At 37.2% G+C, this 22,996-nt stretch overlaps 1 protein-coding gene across 2 annotated transcripts; it reads right to left on the reverse strand.

The window, feature by feature from the left end:
• Window positions 1-4,848: 4,848 nt before the first annotated feature.
• Window positions 4,849-22,663, reverse strand: ogfrl1 (opioid growth factor receptor-like 1). 2 transcript variants are annotated; one of them, XM_084390806.1, is made up of 8 exons: window positions 22,326-22,620; window positions 20,621-20,707; window positions 20,360-20,438; window positions 16,883-16,915; window positions 16,329-16,407; window positions 10,936-11,002; window positions 10,282-10,427; window positions 4,849-8,019 (listed from the first exon to the last, which is right to left on the reverse strand). In XM_084390806.1, the coding sequence occupies exons 1-8, from the start codon at window positions 22,518-22,520 to the stop codon at window positions 7,521-7,523; spliced, it is 1,185 nt and encodes a 394-aa protein (XP_084246932.1). In that variant the 5' UTR covers window positions 22,521-22,620; the 3' UTR covers window positions 4,849-7,520. The 2 variants fall into 2 exon arrangements, with proteins under 2 accessions (XP_084246932.1, XP_084246933.1); XM_084390807.1 differs by lacking the exon at window positions 16,883-16,915 and having other exon boundaries at window positions 22,326-22,663.
• Between the last annotated feature and the right edge of the window lie 333 nt (window positions 22,664-22,996).

Consider the following 22,996-nt stretch of genomic DNA (forward strand, 5'->3'; position numbering starts at 1 on the left):
GTTAACATGACATTACGACAGTCAGTCGAAACCCCGTATTTAGTTTTTGTATGTATAATAATACTTAGTTTCGGGGGATGTTAACACTCTCGACCACACAAGGAACTGAAACATTTCAGTGTGTTCAGAAATAATTTGCTCTCAGCACTACACATTAGCAACTGTGACAAAAGCAGTGACTGTGTAAAGTTAAATAAAATAAAAAACATTTCAATATAATGCATATTATTGTACAGTAATGTGGAACTACCCAGCTCATCTGACCTTGTAAGATGTCAAAATGTTCATAACACAAATCTTATTTACCTTATTTTTTTTTCTGAAATACACAGTTTAAGTTTAAAAATTGATTGCAGTAAAGATGGGAAACCATGCTAACAAATGCTAGAATTGCTATTAAATGAAATAGGGTCCAACTTTAAAAATAGGGAACAGCAAATCTGCAAACAAACAGAAATAATATATACGTTAACATTTAAATATATTACCGTTGAAAAGTTTGGGGTCAGTGAGATGGTGTTTTTTTTGCCTACTTTGCCTTTACAGTCTAAAATTACAAAAGATTTCTATTCCAAATAAATATTAAGCAGCAAGTTTTCATATTAAGTGTTTTCAACTTTGAAAATAATAAGAAATGTTACTTAAGCACCAAATTATTAGAATGATTTCTGAAGGATTATGTGACACTAAAGACTGGAGTGATGACTACTGAAAATTAAGCTTTGCCATCACAGTAATAAATTACATTTTAAAATATATTCAAATAGAAAAGTTATTTTAAAATGTAATAAAATATATTTTTGATCAAATAAATGTAGCAATGCTGGGAAATCTAGAATTTGTCTTGTCTCAAGATTATCATTATTATTATTTGTTATTATTATTATTATTATTTTAATATACTATTATTATATAAATATTTTTATTTATTTTGATTATTATTATTACCATTATTACCCTTTTTTTTAAGCTGTAGGGGGAGGGGTGGGAAGATTGTATTGTATTGTAATTGTAACTGTTAAAAACCCAATAAAGAAAAAAACAGCATTTTTTAGAGTGCAACATTAAAAGTATCTTACCGACCCAAACGTTTTGAACTGTAGTGTATTGGCAGGGGTCAATGCACAAACCTTGGTGTAAACAGGGAATTAACCAAGATGCAAGTAAGCTTACTGGCAAATTGTGACTCATTTTTACACACTCTGTGTATTAAGCTTGCATGGGAACAGCTGTGTAATGGCTGGATAATATGCTGGACAAAGGCATGAATGCTCTTTGTCATTTCATGGCTGAAGGAAGGTCATCTGAAGCCACATGGCTGCTAACAGTGAAGAATTGAGTTGACATAACTGGCCGTTTCATTACACGCACTGCTATGAGTCCTATCAGCACTTCCTCTTTACAGAAAACATAAGTTTCCCTCAAAGAACATCTGGGGTTTCAAGTTACCCTCATCCCAATGGGGAATCAAAGTGAGAACACAAACAGTTCGATCTATCACAAGACTTTAATTTACAGTAGGATAGGGTTCAGAAGTTCAGTTTCAGTGAAGCTGACAGAAAGAAAGAGAAACACTCTTAAAGGAGAAGTCACTTGTATTTGTCAGCTGGACAAAATTCAAATAGTGTGGAATGTACAGTCCCTAGACTTATGTAAAAACCCATCTGCACTATAGCTATATGACACTACCAACCCTGCAGCCTCAGTCGTAATGGACTGGACAGGCTTATAAACCAGTAGGCATGACAAATAAACCCTGATAGCCTGAAGCGTGAATGCATATTCATGATCATGGTATTAATAAAGTACTTGTCTTTAGTTAAAAATATAATTTCACAATAAAATACCAGGGAGGAAAACAGTTACTATAAATTCTGAAAGAGATGTTGGCAAAACATGTTTATCTAGCTGTTCAGTGGAGCTCAGAAGATAGACTCGACTCAAGGTCAAATTTTCAACATGATATCACTAGGGAGAGAGAGAGAGAGAGAGAGAGAGCTGATGATAGAGTTTCTGGAAGAGGTGAGGTAAACAGCTGCTTATACTCTTATCATTGCGGTCAGCAGGATTAAATGAACATTGCTCCTTTAAGACCCCATGAAACCACAATTTTGTGGGTTGAAGTCCGTTAACTTTGAAAGTATTAATATGTCAGTCGGATATCAATCTGACAAATACTATACACATTTAAAATTGGGAAATAAACCACAAATAGGCTATACTCATGTTATTCCGTTCAAATGTTTGGGGTTGATTTAATTTTTTTCTTAAGTCTCTTATGCTTACCAAGATGGCCTTTATTTGAGCAATAAAATACAGTAAAAACAGTAATATTGTAAAATATTATTACAATCGAAAGGAACTATTTTCTATTTAATATTTTTTTATATATGTAATTTATTCCTGTGATGCAAAGCTGAATTTTAAGCATCATTACTCCAGTCTTCATTGTCACATGATCCTTCAGAAATCATTCTAATATGCTGAATTGCTGCTCAAGAAACATTTCCAATTATTATCAATGATGAAATGAATAGTTTTGTGGAAACCATCATACCATTTTCTGGATTCTTTGATGAATAGAAAGTTCAAAAGAACAGCATTTATTTTTTTATCCAATCAAATTCTCTCTAGAATGTTCCCTCCCCTTAATACCACCGCAAGGTTTGTAGAAAATCAAGGTTTGTGTGTCTGTCTGGGGTTGCACTAAATTAAATGAAAAGGTAACAAGCAATCTGAATTGTTCTACGCTATAATTGTCAATAGGAAATATATCTAAATAAATGTTTACTTTCTATTTTAAACAAAAAATACAGTATACAGTAAATAATGCGTAGTATTCAGCAAGTAAGCTAGAATTCCAGTAAAAAGACGCAATGACTGCTGGGATATCACAGTTGCTTGGGCCATGTGAACAGTAGAGTTCTGCATCATTCAGTAGGCCTCATCTAAACACGCTGACTGTTTCATTCATGCCTGCCCTCTGGTTGATGCTGGTTTTTCTGTGTTGTATGTTCATGGCATGAAGCTTTAAAGCTTCTAATTGAATGAGACTATACAGCACAGCAAGAGAGATACATGCACACACAAACACACACACACACACACACACACACACACATACACAGAGCAGTGAGTCATGGGAAGTATCCGCTCTCCGACACACAACCCCTCCACCTCATTCTGTCACTCCTGATCAGTACGGCCACACTGCCTTCCACTCAGCACATTTAACACAGAGAAACCACAGCAACCACAGTACTGGAGTAAAACAGTGTTTTACTAACTACTAACTGCTAACTGATGCACATTGAGTCAGTAAACAAACAAAATGAAGACCGTGTCTGTTAAATTATACTTAAATACGTTGTCTTTGCGTGTTTATTAAGATGTTGCGTTTTCGTATCCTGTCTGTTTGTGTTTTAAAAAAATGATTTTGCTGCAATTAGATCCTTGACTCGTCTCCTCTTCCCTGCCACTGCATAACAAATATTTCCAAAATTACAATTATTGTCCTCTCACAACACAAAAATTTGGTTAATTTCACTTGTGAGCCCTACAGGGCAGATGCAGAGCCCTGCTGTATATATATTTTATTTGATTATGTAACCAGCAAATATGCATTAAATTGATCAAAAGTTACAGTAAATTATAATGATACAAAAGAGTTATATTTTAAATAAATCCTGTTCTTTTGAACTTTTCATTCATTAAAGAATTCTGGGGAAAAAAAGTCAACAAACTTTAAACAGTTTTTTATATATGTCCGTAGTTGAAAAGATCACCCATATACCATTGCTGAATGATTACCATACACATACCATCATATTTATATGACACTCACAATATTTCACAATATTACTCTAAAACCATGGCATAATCATGGTACTTTTTTGTTTGCGATAGAACATGAGCATGTTCTACCAACTGGTAGTCAAAGAAAACCACAGGAGAAGATGTGCAGGAGCGCACCAGGAGAGGCGGGCCAGGTTTGTGTCTGACAACTCTTTGACTGAACACACTGACAGTTTGACAAGCAACAGCAAGGCTCAAGCTGATTACAGCAAATATGGTCTCCTTAAGCCCACACGGGACCAGGCTGCCTGAACAGACCATATGGTAGGCCTACCGCTCTTCTGTGATTTTATCACAGTTTTAACTGTGTTCCCTGACTTAAAAATCCTCTCAACCGAGCGGTATGGATTATGGAAGGGGACAGAGTGATATTCAACTTGTCCTCTGTCAAAGACACAACACACTGGGCTGCTTTATCTTAAGCTGAGAGATTGTTTTGAAATTACATATGTAAGCGATGACCTTCAGTTAGTTGGTTGCAATTGCAAAACAAACCCAAATAGGGGCCCAAAAGTTGTCTCGTATCACCCTGAGGTTCATTTTATGGCCAGCCAAGTATTTTACTCTGCTCCTTAACAAATAAATAAATACAAATATTTCAAATTATATTATTCTAGTTTTAATTATATATGATATACTATATATTTAATTATAAATGATTTTAACACATAATGCTGTGATTGACCAATCAGAAGTATTCCAAGGTGCTGTGTAATAAAAAAATGTGGTAAGGCTGTGGTTCGATTTATTTATTCAGCCATTTTTATCACAAATAACTGTTTTATATGTGCATTTATCTTCTTAAAGTGCATAGATATATATTTGAAAAGTCATAATAATAACATACCCATTTCTCCTCTGACAACTGGCCCCATAGTTTAATTCACTTGAATTCAGTTGAATTAAATATGTACAGATGCATAATAGGAGTTGTGCCAAGTTTGCAAAACATCAAAATTCAGTAGCCACATTTACACGCTCACACACTTACAATTCGTCAAAGATCTGCACTTTATTATACAGTAGGCCACAATATAAACGTCACACTTCCTTTGATAACAAATGATCACTTCCCAACAGTTAAAACACTTATAGTGCCTTACATTAGGCCAGTCAAACTGTTTCCAACAATTATGGCACAACAAACACTAAAATGTGGATTCAACAGTCTTTTAGACCAAGATGGACAAAGAGAAGATGGCTATTTGTTTCCCAGTCACTAGCTATGTCTGAAAGTGAAGTCTCGTTGCTTGACTTAAAGGCAATGTTTTTGTATAAAAGTAGCCTGTCTCCTAAAAAAAACTGGTTTCAGACTGGCTTCCAAAGCATTATAACTTCACAACTAAAAATCAACAGCAAATTCAAGTGAACTTAAGAGATAAGCAAGCAAATATTTAATACTTGTTTCTTCTTAGTAGAAGTTGAAAAAGACATTTATGAACAAATTTACTTCTTTCAATCTCCCCATCAGGTGTCTTTTTTCTTTTCACCAACAGCCATACCACATGCATTTCTGCATTCAAAAAATGATCAGATGAAGGCATCTTTTAGACACAAGCGTGATCTGTCCATTTGGAATGAGACTCTCACACATTCAGAGAGACGGGGTTTAATGAACCCCAGGGTACGAACTGGGTTAGACGGCAAACAGAAAAGTGTGCTCAATCCAAATATTGACTGAGGGAAAGAGGCTGCGAGAAAAACAAGAAGAGGACAGAGAGCCTTCATCGTTTAATCAAAAAGAAAGGAAGATGAACTTCAGCCACTATTACGGAAGAAAGGGGTCTTTCCTGAAAGCATCTGTGCTGTGGAGGTATGGCTAGACCTCTAGGTACACTCTGGAACAAACACACACATACAGTAACATGCACACTTGATCCATTAATATCAATGTAGGCTATTTTATGTGGATAGTGACCGTCAGTAGCACTGCCCCTGATTGTCCACACATAAACACTAAGTATGATGAGAGAAAGGCAGCATACACTCTCACACAGAGGAGACAATATGTGATATGCTCCATCACTTTGATTAGTTTTAAGTTAGGTTATATGCACTAAATGAACAAGCAACGTATAATATTGCTGTATAATATTACACTACCATTATCTTTCAAACCGCCATCGAGATAACTATCATCATTTAATTTGTGGCTGTCATAAAAACCTGTTTTTGAGAAAATGACGTCTAAAGATTCCACAGTTCCTGTCAGAATTAGTAAGTTCATTCTTATAATTTAGACAATAACAGGCTAAGTATAAAGTTTATTTATAATAGTGTGCAGTGCATATATAAACTATAATTTTACTTCTCCAGCTAGCTAATGCTATGGCCACTGAATGGCTTTCCTGAGGTAAATGTAACGTTACCATGTTCGCAAGCTGTTTTATTGACGTCTTTCCGCCGTTGAAACTCTTCTTCACCGACCACATGAGAAATGATACATTTTAGTAAGTTGTACTTTATTTTTAAATAGACCTTTGGAAGTCCATTTATGTTCATTTTGTGCTTTAACTAGTAGTAGGAATAGAAGGTCGGTTAACGCGCGCGCTCTGTCACACCATGATCGAGAAAGGGCTGCAGTAATGGGCGTGCAGAAAAGGTGAATTGCTACAACAAAAAATAACCCCTAACCCAGTGGCTCCCAACCTTTTTTACTCCGAATCAATACTTCAAGTCTGATGCCCACCACCGATCCTCACAAACTTATCCAAAATACTCTTCTTCAGCGAGCATCCATTATAAAACTCTCACAGTACATTCATTTTGACAACTACGCAAATATATTTAAACTGTGTTCATGCAGACCTTTTGCAACACCCATTACTCAAACCCGCGACCTGTCACACCACGCTCATTTAATGCTGTCAAAACGGAATTTATCTTTTCAAGTTTCATAAACAATTTACATAATTTGATAGATGATACTTTGTTTAATCAAAAAACATAAAATTCAAGTTCGTTTTGCGTAGCCTATCGTTTTTCCACACACGGCACACTACTTCAGACTCAAAATGATAGAGCGCGACACATGCTGTAACAAACGGAAGAAGAGGCACTTTATATTGCAAGACGTTTTTGAGAAAACTGGATTAAAGTATCACACGTACCTATAAAAACATGGAAGATCAATTACCTGAAAATTCCTGCAAGTATATTCACACTGACTACACATTATTATGATCTGTTGCAAGGAGCTACGAGTATCCATAACAAGAAACTTCAGCAAGCTCTAAACACAGAAAAGACACGTCTGTCTGAGAGTCGGCCTTAAGATTAGAAAATAAAGCCTATTCTCAAAGCCTGTAGATTAAGATAATATTCTCTCACAGGGGAAGACTGAATACACAAAAAGTGCAATATTTCACACAATGTGCTCAGGTAGCACTTATATATATATACTAACACTTGTACATGTGCTAAGAACTCTCCAGAGGGCTGCAAGTAAGAATTACAGCAGAGAAATTCATCCGCTAACACTTTGAAAAGTATTCAGAGTTAAGAAAAAACACTTCGTATTTCAAAAAGTCAAACAGTCAAGTTGTTCACAAAACAAGTCTCTAAAAGGCAATAGTATGGAATAATATTGCTGTGCCATTCCTTTGCCTAACTTGAAGCTCAGCTTAGGCTACTTGAGCATTCCCAGAATCCCTCTCTTTCTATTCTTACAGAGGAATGGTCTCAATATATTCTTCTAGATCTACCCTTCCCCTGCACTCCTGCAGAACAACCTTGGACCCTTTTGCTGTTTTCCACTCTCCATTCTTCCTCTTGTCCATGTCCTCCACCTCCCTCTCAAAATGATTTCTGCCCTCCCTGGGTGACCTGGCTTTGCCCGCACTCCTCTCCACCGCCTCGTTTTTTCCCACTCTTGTCCCTGTGGATCCAGAGGCCGGAATGCGTTTCTTCCTGGGTGGCCCCCAGATGAAGTTCTCGGGCGGGTGGTAGTGGCGCTGGGCGAAGCGAAGCAGGGCACGTCTCTGAGCGTGGTGCCGCAGTGTGTAGACGAAGTATTCCAGTGCGCTGTGACGCATGTTGGGTAATGTGCCCTCCACCAGCGCCTCCTCCAAAAGCAGACGCACCAAGGGCAGCTTGAAGCTTTCAAAGCCCAGCTCGCCAAGGCTTTTCAGAATGCGAGTGATACGCAAGTAGTTGTGCTGTGACCTGGAAAGACAAGAGGTCATAGTACAAAAAATACGTTTAACACAATGTTCAACATTTTCAATAAAGTAATGTTGGTTGTTGACAAAAGAGAACATTTTATGACATTTTATTTTTGGTCATTGGAGTTGGTCAGGAATAGTGGAAAAGGGTCCAAGCATATTAAGGGGTCGTTCATACAGAATGAGACCATTGCTCACACGTCTTGCTTCTTTTGCAGTGTTTTGCAAAAATGTTCTAAAAATGCGGACCTCAAGCTAAAAGAGGATAGCATTTTTTTCCATTTCACTGACCTGCGGCTTACGTATTTAACCCCCAAACACATGTTCTGTGTGAATGGTCCCTATTTCTGCAATAAAAATGACCATATTTACTAAATATATTTAGTAAAAACAAAAGCTGGTCTGTTGGAGGGTTTTCTTGGGTGCTTGTCTAAAGTAACTATAATACAAAAGGTGCCCAAGGCCATAGTCTATTTCTATCTAATTTTATCTATTTTTGCCTTTTCTGTTTTTCTTTGATGTACAGCACTTTGGCCAGCCAAGGTTGATTTTAAATGTGCTTTATAAATAAAATTTGATTTGATTTGATAGTGTATTGCACGCCTTGACACACTTTAGTTGTATTAACAATATAACTTGCTCAATACAAAATAGTAAAATATGCCATATATTAATAAAAAATATACCAAATATTTACTTATGTGACCTAGTTTTAAGTATTAAGAACCCTCCATTATATAAACTTTACAAATTAATTAATTAATAGGACACAGTACCAATTAACTTTGGGATACTGAAATTTATTTGACATTACTTAAGTTGTTTTGGCTAATCTATGGCTACACTGTAAACTTTGGTTTCACTTTATTTTGATGGTCCCTTTAACACATTCTGTTGACTATAAGTAACACTGCACCTACTGTGCATGTCTACTAACTCTCATTAGAGTGTTAGTAGAGTATTAGTAGACTGGTAGGGTTAGGGTTAGAATCAGTTGACATGTACTTGCAAAGTTACTTATAGTTAGTAGATTGTCTGTTGGAGGACCATCACAATAAAGAGTTAGCAGATATTAAGCAGGGAGTCTACTAATACTCTAATTCACGAGTTCACATTTACATACAATTTGATGGGGTAAAGTTTAATGCGTATTTGGCGTGCTGTCCTGGGGGAAGGCTGCGAGCTCGGAGTTCGGCCCGAACCCAGAGTACTCCCCCCGTATGTAAGTGTTTAGGACTAGAAGCGTGGAGAAGGGGTGGTGGGGGGATGCTGCAAAACTGTCAATGGATTGAGGTGAGACTGCTGAGTGTATATATACCTCTTACCATTGATTGCTGAGTGCTCTCCACTTGTGTTAATTATCTGAACGTGCTCCTCCCGAACTTTGTTAATAAAACCTCATTAAAAGTTAGTTGACATGTAGTTTTCAAAGTACAGGCAGATTTTTAACTTGTTTAAAGTATAAACAAGATTAAAATAAGTTAAAACATCTGACAGTGCAGTATATCCAAAAACAATTATATTTAAATGACATTACTTGAAAACAGGCCTAAATATCTTATGCAGTGTTGCTTCTCAAGTAAATTGATCTGAAATGGATTGTTTTTAAAATAAAAACTCATTAAGGAGTAATTTTTGTCCAGTGTAAGATAATAAACTCAGCGTTCTCAAAATGATAGCTTTTGGTACGGGCCCATTCACGCTGCAGACAAAGTTCATCAAGCGGTGCCTCTCTGTAATGTAGTATGTGTCCTCTATGGCACAGTCCTGGGGCAATGACACACAGACAGATACGCACAGTCATCTATGTCTACCACTCAGCGCGCTGCACTGCGGATTTTCTTTCGCTCCCTCCTTGCTTATCATGCGTTCATCAAACTCATTTTCAACTCTCCTTTCCAACTGTCTCTACATTTCTTTCCCCGCTCACATTCACCATCTCTCTAAATGTAAAAGTTTTTGAATCCTATTTAGTTCTTCTCTTTTTATCCTCCTCTGTGCGCCTGACCCATTTCTCTGGCCCATACATGAAATGGTCACATGACGGTACCGTAAGGGTCATGACCAAAATTGTGTTTCGGGGATTGGAGACTAAGGACGCTAACTCCCTGGACTGAAGCACGCTAAATATGGCAGGAGACAGGAGACTAAGATTAGGGAATGTAAAGAGAACTGGTGCAAGTGGAGTAGAACATAAAGATCAGAGGAAAGGAATTATAGAGTAAAAAGGACTTAAAAACAGCAAACCGAAAAGAAAACTCACTCATTCAGGTGCTGGAAGCGATCCTGCCAGTTTGGGGCCCGAGCCACATTCCCATTTTTATCCAGGAGTTTGATTCCAAAGAAATCCAACATGATCGTATATGCTAGGAGGAAGCGTCTCTTGGCTTCTCGAGTGCTTTGGAATTCCTGTTGACATCAAAAAGTCACTCTGTAAAAGGTGATCTGCACAATGACTGCAGCAGGTTATTTAAGGGCAAATACAAAAAGAGGCAGGATGACACTAAAACACAACGTGCCACTGCCTGAAACCTATTTTTAGATGTTCTGACACCTTTGACTAGATGATAACACACTGTTAAAAATAAAGGTTCCAATTAGAACCAAAGGATTTTACAGCTTAATATATTAGTATATATATATATATATTCTTTAGTTGTTTATTCTATGTACCAGAACTTTAAAGTACTTAAAATGTTATATCTTAAACTCTGTCTAAAATAATTTTTTTTAAGGTCTTGAGTTGGCAATATGGTTCTCTGGTTTAAACAGCAAAATAAAATAAAAAATTCTTACAAAGAAGAAAGTTCTTTGATACGAAGAACCACTGAAGAACCTTTATTTTTAAGAATGTACAGTATATGTCTTGACTGTTCTTTCAGATCTTGAAAGGAGGTGTTTGACTTTAGAAACATACCTTTATCTCATCCTGAGTGAGTTCTTGAGCATAAAAATTCAGGCCCTGTTCTCTGAGTGGGAAGAGCCTGTAACAGCAGTCAAGAAACAGGTTAGGATCTACCTCAGAATTAATTATTATTTCACGAGTTCTTTTGCCCATATAATCTTTAAGCTAATAAGGTTAAGCGTATTTGGCTTGCTGTCCGCAGTGGAGGGGCTCGGGGAAGCAGCTTCAACTCGAGCTTAGATATAGCCCCCAGTGGGACTACTAATGCTTGGATGATGAGCATGGTAGCAAGATGCCTAAATTATATTGGTGGAGTTGGGGAGGTGGAGGGATGCAAAAACAGCTGATGCCAGAGCAAGGTTATATGGGTCTGCTTATATGGTCTGGCAGTTAATTGAAAGATTAGATGGGTTCACTCCTCCCGAAATTACGTTGTGAACTTCACTTATCAATTACAGAAACAACTGACAACATTGGGCAAGAAACATCTGCAAACATTTTTGGTATTATAGGAAACATTTTGATTAATTTCGAGTAAGTAAAAGAAATATATTAAATATATACTGTATGCATTTATCCATAGAGACTTACATTACATTGAAGGTGTACATTTAACCCATGACCTTGACGTTGCTAGTGCTATGCTCTACTGTTTGAACTACAGGAATACAGTCATTTGCTAGAATTTCATTGTATTAGCCTACATCATATATCAGCTTTATATCAACCATACAAAGTTCCCTAGATATCAGTATTGGCACCGACCATTGACAAACTCATATCAAGGAAAAAGAAAGAGAAAAAGAAAAAGGACACACACACACACACACACACAAACACACAAATTCAATAAAGGGTAAATTTCTCTCTGTCAGCAGTATGATCCTACATCTTGCTGGCCACTAGCGAAGGACAACCCGCAAACCTCGGCACATCTTTCTTTTCCCTTCTTCTCTTCATCTACAACATTCCCTTGTTTCTTTTCTCTCTCTGAAGCAATTAAGTCCTGGCCGGATGCTTGCTATGGCAGGTAAGCTTTCGCTTAGCGTTGCCAAATTTTGCTAGAGAAAAAGTGACCTGGCCTGAAAAAACAAGCCCAAAATAAGCGACCCCTGATTTTGGTTGGTGGGGCATACGCACATAATAATAATAATAATTTGTTACATTTATATAGCGCTTTTCTGGGTACATAGAAGGGGTGAATCTCCTCAACCACCACTGTGCAGGATCCACCTGGATGATGCGACGGCAGCCATATTGCGCCAGAACGCCCAACACACACCAGCTTACAGATGTACAGAGGCCAATGGGCAAATTTGGCCAGGATGCCGGGGATAAACCCCTACTCTTTTTTCAGAAGGAAATCCTGGGATTTTTAATGACCACAGAGAGTCGGTTTAACGTCTCATCCGAAGGACGGATGACAAATCACGCAGTCTGCACAGGGAACCATTTTTAAGGGATTTAGTTCATGTTTTCTATTATGTTCTGTCAATAACATAGATCGTTTTTATTCTTTAACCCTCTGTTGCTCTTCACGTGTCTCTTCAAAAATGACCAAAAAAAAATTTTCTCAATGAAATTAATGTAGGCCTACTATATTTTAGTTCAAGTCAAGTCAAGTCAAGTATATTTGTATAGCGCTTTTCACAATACAGATTGTATCAAAGCAGCTTCACAGTATTAAATTAAAATAATACAACAAGGTTTGTTTCTAGTGGAATTTAGTGGATAATGTTTTTTTTATGTTGTATTTTGTATTTTTAGGGGATTTTATGGTACTAAATTATATTTACACTGTATTTAAAATCCATTTATTCACTTTTTGAGCATAGACCTGAAAATTCAATTTCCAAACTTAAACTGTCGTAAATCTTGAACGCTGTAGAGCACAGACTTAAGTTTGATCTCTTTTCAAAGATGACACTTGGCAGAGTAAAAAAAAAGTAACAGAATTTTACGTTTATTGTTATTAAAAATGCACAAAAATACTTTTTAAAAATTTTTTATGAAATACATATTTTCAAAAACACATTTTACTCTAAAACTGCAAGAAAATCAAAGCCATAAATCTAAACAAATTGGGTTCCAAATCTGAGTTTGATATCTAAAAAAAAAATCGCTTTCAAATTCAGTAAGATTTTGTTTGGCAGCAGTACCAAAAGTTTTCACTAGATGAAATTTGTCTCCCATTCATTTCCAATGCTGTCATTTTTGACCGCAAGGAGCACAAGTCTGACTATTTTTTCAGGACCATTTAACCTTTTCAAATGATGTTTACCAAGTTTTGTACCATCCCCATCAAGTTAAAAATTCTTAAAAAACAAAACATAAAAGTTTTTTCGGTTAAAAATGTCCGAAGATCATTTTCTAGCCCCATTCAAGTTCTAAATGAAGTCCCTTCCCTGGAAAATGGTGATTTTATTGTCCTCAAAACTCATAAAACACAAACAATCCAACTTATTTTTCTTGTCTATCTGATAAGATATTATTTACAAAAAAAGAGCCTACCCACGATTACCCAAATCTATAAGCGACTTCTTAAAAAAACAAGGCCAAATATGCATATAATAAGTGGAATTGGCAACTCTGCTTTTACTGTCATCTCATCTTTATTTACTTAAAGAGGCAAAATGCTAGCAACCTGTCTGCTTACAATCACTCACCGTTTACGTGTTTTTACATTCGCTAATTGATATTATGCAAATAGCCCTGCAAGCATACAGAGTGTGAAAAAATTAGTAGGGGGGAATGAGAGAAGCTAATCACTTTTTCCTCGGCAGGAGGGAGTGCCGAGGTACGATTGGCAGCATATGCGCGAAGCCTGATTTTAGAACCGTGTTGTTATTTCACGCAGGCTTGGGGCATCATGTCCTCCCCCTCTTCCTCACCCTCACAGCACAGAAAAGAACGAACAGGAGCTTCAGCTATGAGAGTGTGTGAGATGTAACGACACCCAGCTGAGAGCTTTACAAGAGCACATGACGTACTGTAGAACCACTGTTCAACCTTCATACGGCCTTCAAAGTTAGCTGAAAATCACCTTGTGAGCAGATTCTAATTCATTACTGTTTACATGTTTCTTCATTAGTGTCATAGGTATTGTATAATATTTATTTTTAAAAAGAATTAGAGGATGAAATAGGATGACTAAGGCATTAAACAAAAAAGCAAATGACATGACGTCAATTTAAAGGCTAATTTTAGCAGTTTTTTGACTGATTAGAATAAGGTCTGTGGTTAAAGCTGCAGTCTGTAGTTTTTCCTCTTTGCTCTGTTCGAAATCTGCAATTGCAGTTATTCGCGGAATTATCAACTTTTCATGGGTTGTGCCTCGGCACGGCACAGCGCAGATGAATACAATGTTTTGAGGAGAATGTCCGGCTGCCAGTCACCGCGCCGGTGTGGATACTGTCCGATTCCACTTTTTGGAAGTATGACCAACATAAGAATTTTCACCAGAAAATGTCATCTGAACAAGTAAGTAACATCCACTTTTGTAGTTTTGTTCTGACCAACTAAGGGGAAAAAAAGCATCGCGCTGATTAAATCTAACGATCGCTTATCATATCACGTCAAACCATGCAAATTATACTTTGTTCTCAAATTGTTAATGTTAACAACATCAGCATTGCGTGACTATATTTAATGCCCTTCCAATATTTATCCTTGTTTTCGCATGGGCCGGTTGCAGTCTCTTTTTTTCTGTAGCCACTGTAGTTTCTGTAGTCCGAAGTCTTTTGCGTTTTACAACGGGGAGAATCTCCAGTTGTCACTGATGATTGTCGTTTGAACCTTTCTGGATCCGCCATCAAATTAATAAGTTTAATTATATCAAGTGCTGTGAGAAAAGGCTACAAATCTCCACCTCCAACATCCTCACACGCAACAGAGCCTACTAGCCGAGACACCTTAAAATGTGTACAGATGTGACGTAATGACGCAAAGACATGCTCTAATTTCCCATGGAAATCCACCAGTAGCCTACCACTGGAATTAAAAACATTATTACAAGTTTACCGTTTTGAACCCAGCTAAGGCAAGCAGATAGTTTGGAACACTGGCTGGTTATGTACTTGCTAAAAAATATATTTTGGATAATTTTTAAAAAGTAAAAAAAAAAAAAACTTGAGACTTTACTTGAGATACATACCGTAAATCCATTACACACATTTATACCTCAAGTGTGAATACTGAACCTGTTGTGTGCTTTGAAAATGTTGCTAATATCAGCAGTTGATCAAGAACATGCTTGTGGTAACTTAAATCATTATTTAACAAAAAAATATTTTTTAAGCCCATATTGATTTAAAAATTTACATTAGTCATGTTGAAAAGTCTCTTCTACCCCGCAAATGGTAATTCTCTTCCAGGTTTTAGGACTACAAACTGAACAGCTTTCTTTAAAGATCTGATAAGGCCAAAAGAAAGCAATTTGTATTGTTTGGCCAACAGAAGCAAAAGGCGAATGCAGGCACGTATCAACAATTCACACATTAGACCTTATCTTATGCACAAACTGCAGTTTGAATAAGATTAATTTCCTCTTTTTCCTCAACGATATAATCATCATCGAAATCCAAAAGAGATGTTGGGTATTTCTCTGATACCAACAGCTTTAAAAGACAAATATGAAATATGCATTTTCATGTCTCAATATATCCGAAGCTATGATGCACCCAAGCAGCTGGATGCTGTTTCACTAAAGTGCTTGCAAGATGTTAAATTAATCATGCTTGATTTAATCTCAAATTCTTAGAAAAGCTTACATACATTCTTTCCTATAATGTGGGTTGCACTTTTCTTCTGCCATTAAGATGAAACCTTTATCGTTTGCCTCTTCAATGTTAGGAAAATGGACCATTTAATCAAAAAATGCCCTCAAGTCATAGACATTCCCCAAAGCTTCTTCAGTTACTAAAGAGATGATGTCAGCCAAAGCGGTCCATGAATATTTAAGCAACGTTAAACATTAAAGAAACTTTTTATCCAATGTAGTCCTAAGGCCATCCTTTGTCGCCATAGAGGATGTTACTGACCCCTTGACCTGCAGATACCACAATTGTGCTGATTTTGTCTTTATCACTGCCTTTGTCTTCTTTTATGCTTTTGTTTGCTTTTGCCTTGATCTACAGGATTTGCATCTAAAGAAGATGAAGTTGAAAAACATATCTAATCCCCCCTCCAAAAATCCCTCATGCATATTAGCATGTAACTTTCTCTGTTCTTTCAAGAAGCAATACTGATAATTTAATAATAAGTGTCTGGCCAATAACAATTTGTGAAGTCTAATAATAAGTCATTAAGCCTTATTAAGCAATTACTGACTATGCACTTTATTGCTCGTCAAGCAATATTGATGATTGAATATTGAATATTGATTGAATATTGATGAAATGTCTTACCACTGAATGTATGTATGATTGTGCTCTAGTTTTTCATAGTCTCCCCTCCATTTAGTGAGGATTTCTTCAATATAAATACCTGGGGGGACAAAGAGAAAAATAATAAATCATCACAATGGGCCAAGCTCAGAATTAGTCTCATAAAACTCTTAAAAGAGACTGTTCACCCAAAAATTACAATTCTGTCAAGATGTTTTCTAATGCCTATGACTTTATTTCTTCCATGGAAAATCAAAGGTCAAACTGTGAATAATGTCCTGGTAATTCTTTTTCATGCAGACAGTCTCAAAAAGAATGCAAAAGCGCCATAAAATATCTTATCTGTAGTCCAAAAGAGCATACCAAAATTTAAGTCGTTATTGATTTGTATTATCTTCCAACAAGCTCTTAACTTGAGAATTACTGGAACCTTTATCATTTAAGTTGTACAAATAAGTGCAATTTGTGATCAAATCATTCAGATCAAAAATGATTAATTCTCATGTCAGACATCACTTATTCTTTAATGAACACATTAACATGCTAATGAGAAAATTCTGTCATAATTTACTTACCATTTGTTCCAAACCTGCTTGACTTTCTTTCTTCTGTGGAACACAAAAGAAGGTATTTTGAAGAATGTTGGTGACCATTTTATGGAGAAAAAACCTTTTGACATATCAACAACATATCTTCTTTTAATGTTCCACAGAAATAAAGGAAGTCAAAGCTTATATCAGCTTTGATTTTTATGACATAAGGGTGAGAAAATGATGACAGAATTTTCATTTTTGGGTGAACTATCACTTTAAGAAGACACACAGGACTATGTGTTGTTTCAGAGTGTAAATAGAGGTGTAGGTCATCTGTGACATGGAAACACTGAAATCTCTGGGGGACATAGAGAACGGCATGTTGTGTGTGTGTGCGTGTGTGTCCTACACAAACAGCAGTGAAGCAGTTGCTGCCATTAAATGCTTGCACAACAGATTCAGTTAATTCTCAAACATGCCCACAATAACCAATAAATGGCTCCTCTGAGATGTCTTCACTGTTTGCCTGCCTAAAGTGTCCCGCAGGGAAAACATTCAGCTAATGAAGCACTCCAGAACCCATGTTCTTCCTTCACACCAGCTGGCATGTGTATTCAGTTGTAAAAACTGCTTTATGTTTGTCTAGGTAAAAATGTTCTTGCAGTATGTATGTTCATGTCTTTGTGTACTGTAATATTCTTGTGTTGGCAGGTAAAATATTGTAGGTGGGACTGACAACACTTTTTGCCTTTAGCAAAATCTCTTTTTTAGACCGACACATTTAATCCACAGCAATTTTCAGAACATGTCCAGTGCAACATGGAGGTTAAAGCAATAGTTCAACCAAAATTTTAAATTCAGTCACTATTTACTCACCCAGACCTCATGTTGTTCAAAACCATGGATACAGAAAACAGAAGGATACACTTTTCTTTAAATAATGCCAAGTCATATTGATCACGGCTAAGAAGATCCAATACAGCAGTATTAAAGCATAAAATGATTTATTATTATTTAAACTGATTAATCAACCAATCCAGCAAGATCTGTCTTTGAGCTAAACAAATGATTCAGAATGGTTTTGTGAATCACATAAACCAATTAATTGATAAGGAATTACTCAAAATAATGATTCAATCTCATAACAGACATCTGTAGGTACTGTAAAAAGTGGATTATGTACATTCTTAAATTTCTTTTTAAAACTTTCATTAGTATTACACAGAAAAAAAATAACAGCACACAAATTTGGAACAAATAAATGATGACTTATGAGTCACTGAATGAGTTCTGGCTGAACTATTCCTTGAAGTGTTATAATAATCATGGGTAAAATGTTTTTTTTTAAGATGACTCTCTGGATCAAGGATCGTTTGTGTGAACCATGGTTTGAATCTTGCTGAATTAACAGCCCAGGTCATTATTTCCACCAATGCTTCTTTTCCTGAAGTGGCTGCTTGTTATTACTGTGAACAAAATTTCCCCAAGTAACAATTAAGGTCTCACAGTCTCATTATGAGAATCAAGGGACTTCCAGAGAGGAAGTTCCTTTAATATAATGGTGATTTAAAAACAATAAAGCACATTTGTTTGGCAAACATTTTGAACACCATACAATGCTGTCATGGAAAGAATAGTAATAATATTAGTTCATTATTAAAGAATACAGGAAATAGACTTAATGATAGATTGAGAAAATCCCTCAACTATGGTACAATGCAGTGCACATTTGGAGCATATCACTCCTGACACATTCAGTGGATAAAGTAAAATGCACACATATGAAGGATTTGTAAGAAACATACCACTATATTAGTATTATATATATATTAGTATCCAAAAATATTGGTACACCCCTTCAAATCATTGAATTCAGGTGTTCCAATCACTTATATGGCCACAGTTGTATAAAATCAAGCACCTAGGCACGCAGACTGCTTCTACAAACAATTGGGAAAGCAATTGGGAACAACAGCAACTCAGCCACAAAGTGGTAGGCCACGTAAAATCACAGAGCGGGTCAGCGCCAAGCGGCAACCTCCCTGTCTCTCTCTTGAAACCAACACGGAAGTGAATTCAACGGCAATTCATCGACTGGCCGCTTGAGGCTGGATGCAGAAGTGAGTCAAATCTGTATCTCCCCCATGTTAAAATGGCCAACTTTACAGCAGAAAAAAACATGTTTACAGCCTGGTGCAAAAAGTGGCTTTGGTCTATATAGCTTATTTTTCCCTTCATGACAACTGTGAGGGGGGTGAATTTTTGTGTAACTCATCCGTTTAAATTATATTAAGCCTTAAAATTTCTGCATAATTAAGGGTGTCCACTTTAGAGTGACGGGTGGATTCCCGCTGCTGTGGTCATTAGTCATCATTAGCCGTTTGTCTGCTGTCTGTTAGCCGTCACGTTACCTCAGTTCATTGTCTGACTGTAAAAAATAAATAAATTCGGGAGTGACGCGCTGCCAAGATGGCGACGGTCGGCCACGCCCACTTTAGGCTTCAAAAACGGTCTTCAGAAACCTACGGGTGACGTCACGGACACTACGTCCATATTTTTTTACAGTCTATGGTCAGCGCATGCTGAGGCGCACAGTGTGCAGAAGTTGCCAACTTTCTGTCAATAGCTACAAACTTCGTGTAGCCTTCAGATTAGCTCAAGAACAGTGCGTAGAGAGCTTCATGGAATGGGTTTCTATGGCCGAACAGCTGCATCCAAGCCTTACATCACCAAGTGCAATGCAAAGCGTCGGATGCAGTGGTGTAAAGCACGCCGTCACTGGACTCTAGAGCAGTGGAGACTTGTTCTCTGCAGTGACGAATCACGCTTCTCTGTCTGGCAATCTGATGGACGAGTCTGGGTTTGGCGGTTGCCAGGAGAACGGTACTTGACCGACTGCATTGTGTCAAGTGTAAAGTTTGGTGGAGGGGGGATTATGGTGTGGTGTTGTTTTTCAGGGTTTGGGCTTGGCCCCTTAGTTCCAATGAAAGGAACTCTTAATGTTTCAGCATACCAAGAAATTTTGGACAATTTCATGCTCCCAACTTTGTGGGAACAGTTTGGGGATGGCCCCTTCCTGTTCCAACATGACTGCGCACCAGTGCACAAAGCAAGGTCCATAAAGACATGGATGAGCGAGTTTGGTGTGGATGAACTTGACTGGCCTGCACAGAATCCTGACCTCAACCCGATAGAACACCTTCTCATCCAACATCAGTGCCTGACCTCACAGATGTGCTTCTAGAAGAATGGTCAAAAATTCCCATAAACACACTTCTAAACCTTGTGGAAAGCCTTCCCAGAAGAGTTGAAGCTGTTATAGCTGCAAAGGGTGGGCCAACTCAATGTTAAACCCTACAGATTAAGAATGGAATGTCACTAAAGTTCATGTGCATGTAAAGGCAGACGTCCCAAAACTTTTAGCAATATAGTGTAAGTGATGGTCTGCTTTTCAGTCCAGATCCCATTGTACAGTCTTATGCTTCTTTCATTAAAACATATAAGCAAACACACACTCACCGTCCGGCACCAGGGGGATCTTATTCAGATAGAATCTCAGATTGCGATATTCATTCGGCTGACGAGGCTCCTTGTAGTTCTGAGCAACAAAATCCCAGAATAAAACCAAGACAAAAAGATACAGAGAGAGTGAGAGAGCAAAAAAACAAAAGCAATTGTACATCTAGTCTCACTGGCCTTCTGACCATACGGCAATATTTACTGGAAACGTTCATATTCAAAGATGATCGGCCTCTAAAGAGAGTAGATGTAATTCTTTACCGGATAACTGTGGCGATACTTGTACAAGTCCTTTGCGGCATAAAAGCTCCTCTTCATCCTAGTGGAAGACTCCATTATGTCACCAAACTGTGTGAGAGGAAGAGAGCAAGAGGAATGGAATGGTTACATAGGCAGTGAAAGAGAGTATGAATGACTTCACTCATCAGCATCTGAGCTACATTGTCACTGCTCTTCCCCACTGGGATGCAAATGCTTCTAGACGGGAGAGAGGAGCTCCATTTTGTAGACTACTGTATGTACTTTTTTCTAACTAATTCATGACCATTTTTAGCTCTCAGCCTCTTGTAATGTTCAAACACTGAACTTCTTTACGGTTGAGTGAAAGCACAGCACAGAAGGCTTGCACGCTACACACAACATGAAGCTGTTTGCTTGTTGGGACCAATGACATACTGAAATGCCTGTGAAGCTTATTAATTAATAACATTATATTCACTTACATAAATGCTTTAAATAATGGTCTTTGATGCAGGGTTTTTAAAAAAAACTATTACGGTGTGTGTGATAAGCTGTTATCAGAATCTTAGTTTCAAATGAATAAAAATCCAATTTCCTTCTTCTGCTGACAGGAAATTCAAGAGAGCAAATTTACTTTGAGGAAATAGGTCACATTGAACAGGTCACAGTCTCAGTGGCCTTAAAATCCAGAAATCTTGAGAGAACATGAGCCATTTTAAAACAAATGACTTTTAACAAGGGCAAAGATTTTACCCACCCTCCCACTTTTAACCATTCTACGAAAAGTTAACTCTGTGACACAACTACTTCCCTTTTTCTGGTTAATTTAAATCATTTTGGTATAATAATACATCTGCATTATTTTTCTATTTTCTTCTACTACTACTACTACTACTACACTATTGTGACCTACTGTGTATACAAGTGAAACAAGAGCATTGTTGGTGCAAGTTATTTTGAGTAAAGATCATGAAGGCACATGAATTTTAAAAACTATTAAATTAATGTTGTGCACAGAAAAATCATAACAAATACTGCAATATTGCATAAAATAAGAATTATCCATTTTGATTTCATGGCGACTTCAAAATTACAAGGGGTCGCCACCACAGTACCCCATGTTAGAGGAAAGTATGTATGACGAACTAAATCTAAAAATTTCTCAACTGTTTTGGTCAAATTTGATTAATACATTTGACAAAATTAAATAGGCATAAATATATAGACCAAAATGCTGAAAGGCCAAAAGTAAAAGGTCATAACTGGTTCTTCAAATATAGGTCAAATTTGTGGGACACTTTTAAAATAGTTATTATTAACATAATGTTCTTTAATTGTGTTAATATTAGCATAATTACCAATGTTACAAAGCCAACGTCCGATTACTAAAATTAATTGGTAGCCTATTTGTCCTACCGGGACAATAATGACACGACATAGAGTCCATCACAACTCCAACTATTTTGGATTCATCTGTTCGGAATTTAGACAATATTTTACTCTAAATGTACAATTTTCAGTGTAGCGTTGTGTTCTTTACGGCAGCACATGTCTAATTTTAGAATAATTATATGTTAATGGTAATAGATTGACAAACCAATTATTAGGCTAAGCTACTCCACAGTGTCATACGCTTGCAATTCCTACAGATGCGACAAATGACCGTTTTCAGTTGTTATCCTTTTTCTTTTGTCATCTTTTAGTGCTCGTGAATGATGAGAGGCACCTGCGGTGGTCCGTGGTCCAGCTGTGCGGCTCCTCTGATGGCATCCGCCGGGCTCACAGACTCGGAGATACCGCTATCCTCCTCCTCTCCTCCCGGCTGATGCTCGTCGCTCTCCGAGTCCGTTTCCCACGTCGAGTCGCATTCTTCCACTGTGCTCGGCTCCTTATATCTCCAGCTGCCCGTCAGATTGCCCATTTAAACCCTTTCCTCCGTGCCTACATAGTTAAAAGTCCTCTTTCAGCACAGGATCGAGCTTAAATATGATGTGAAGCTGCCGTTCGGGTCGCTTTTATGTGACTAATGGGGGGATTTCCAGCGCTCTGATGAGAACACACCCCCTTCTGCCCAGAGATCAGCACGAGATGATGATGAGGAAGAAGATGATGTGCTCGCACTTAGGGGTTTAAGTTGTAACAATACATCAATATGGATCGATACATCGACCAAAAGATTAACGATATACGATGTTGCAACGTGTAAAAAATCGATACATAGGGTAAGTCGGTGTAAGATGCACCCCCCCTCCCCACCTTAAATTTTTTATTTATTTATTTTTCTGACCGTAGATGACACAAAATCTCATCTGTTTTAATGAATGGCAACGCTATTTTTTAATTTTGTCATTTCGTCTGAATATCAACTTTTTTGAGATTTAGTTAATATAATTTTGT

This window comes from Rutilus rutilus (assembly GCF_951802725.1).
Source record: "Rutilus rutilus genome assembly, chromosome: 20".
Taxonomy (NCBI): Eukaryota; Metazoa; Chordata; class Actinopteri; order Cypriniformes; family Leuciscidae; genus Rutilus; species Rutilus rutilus.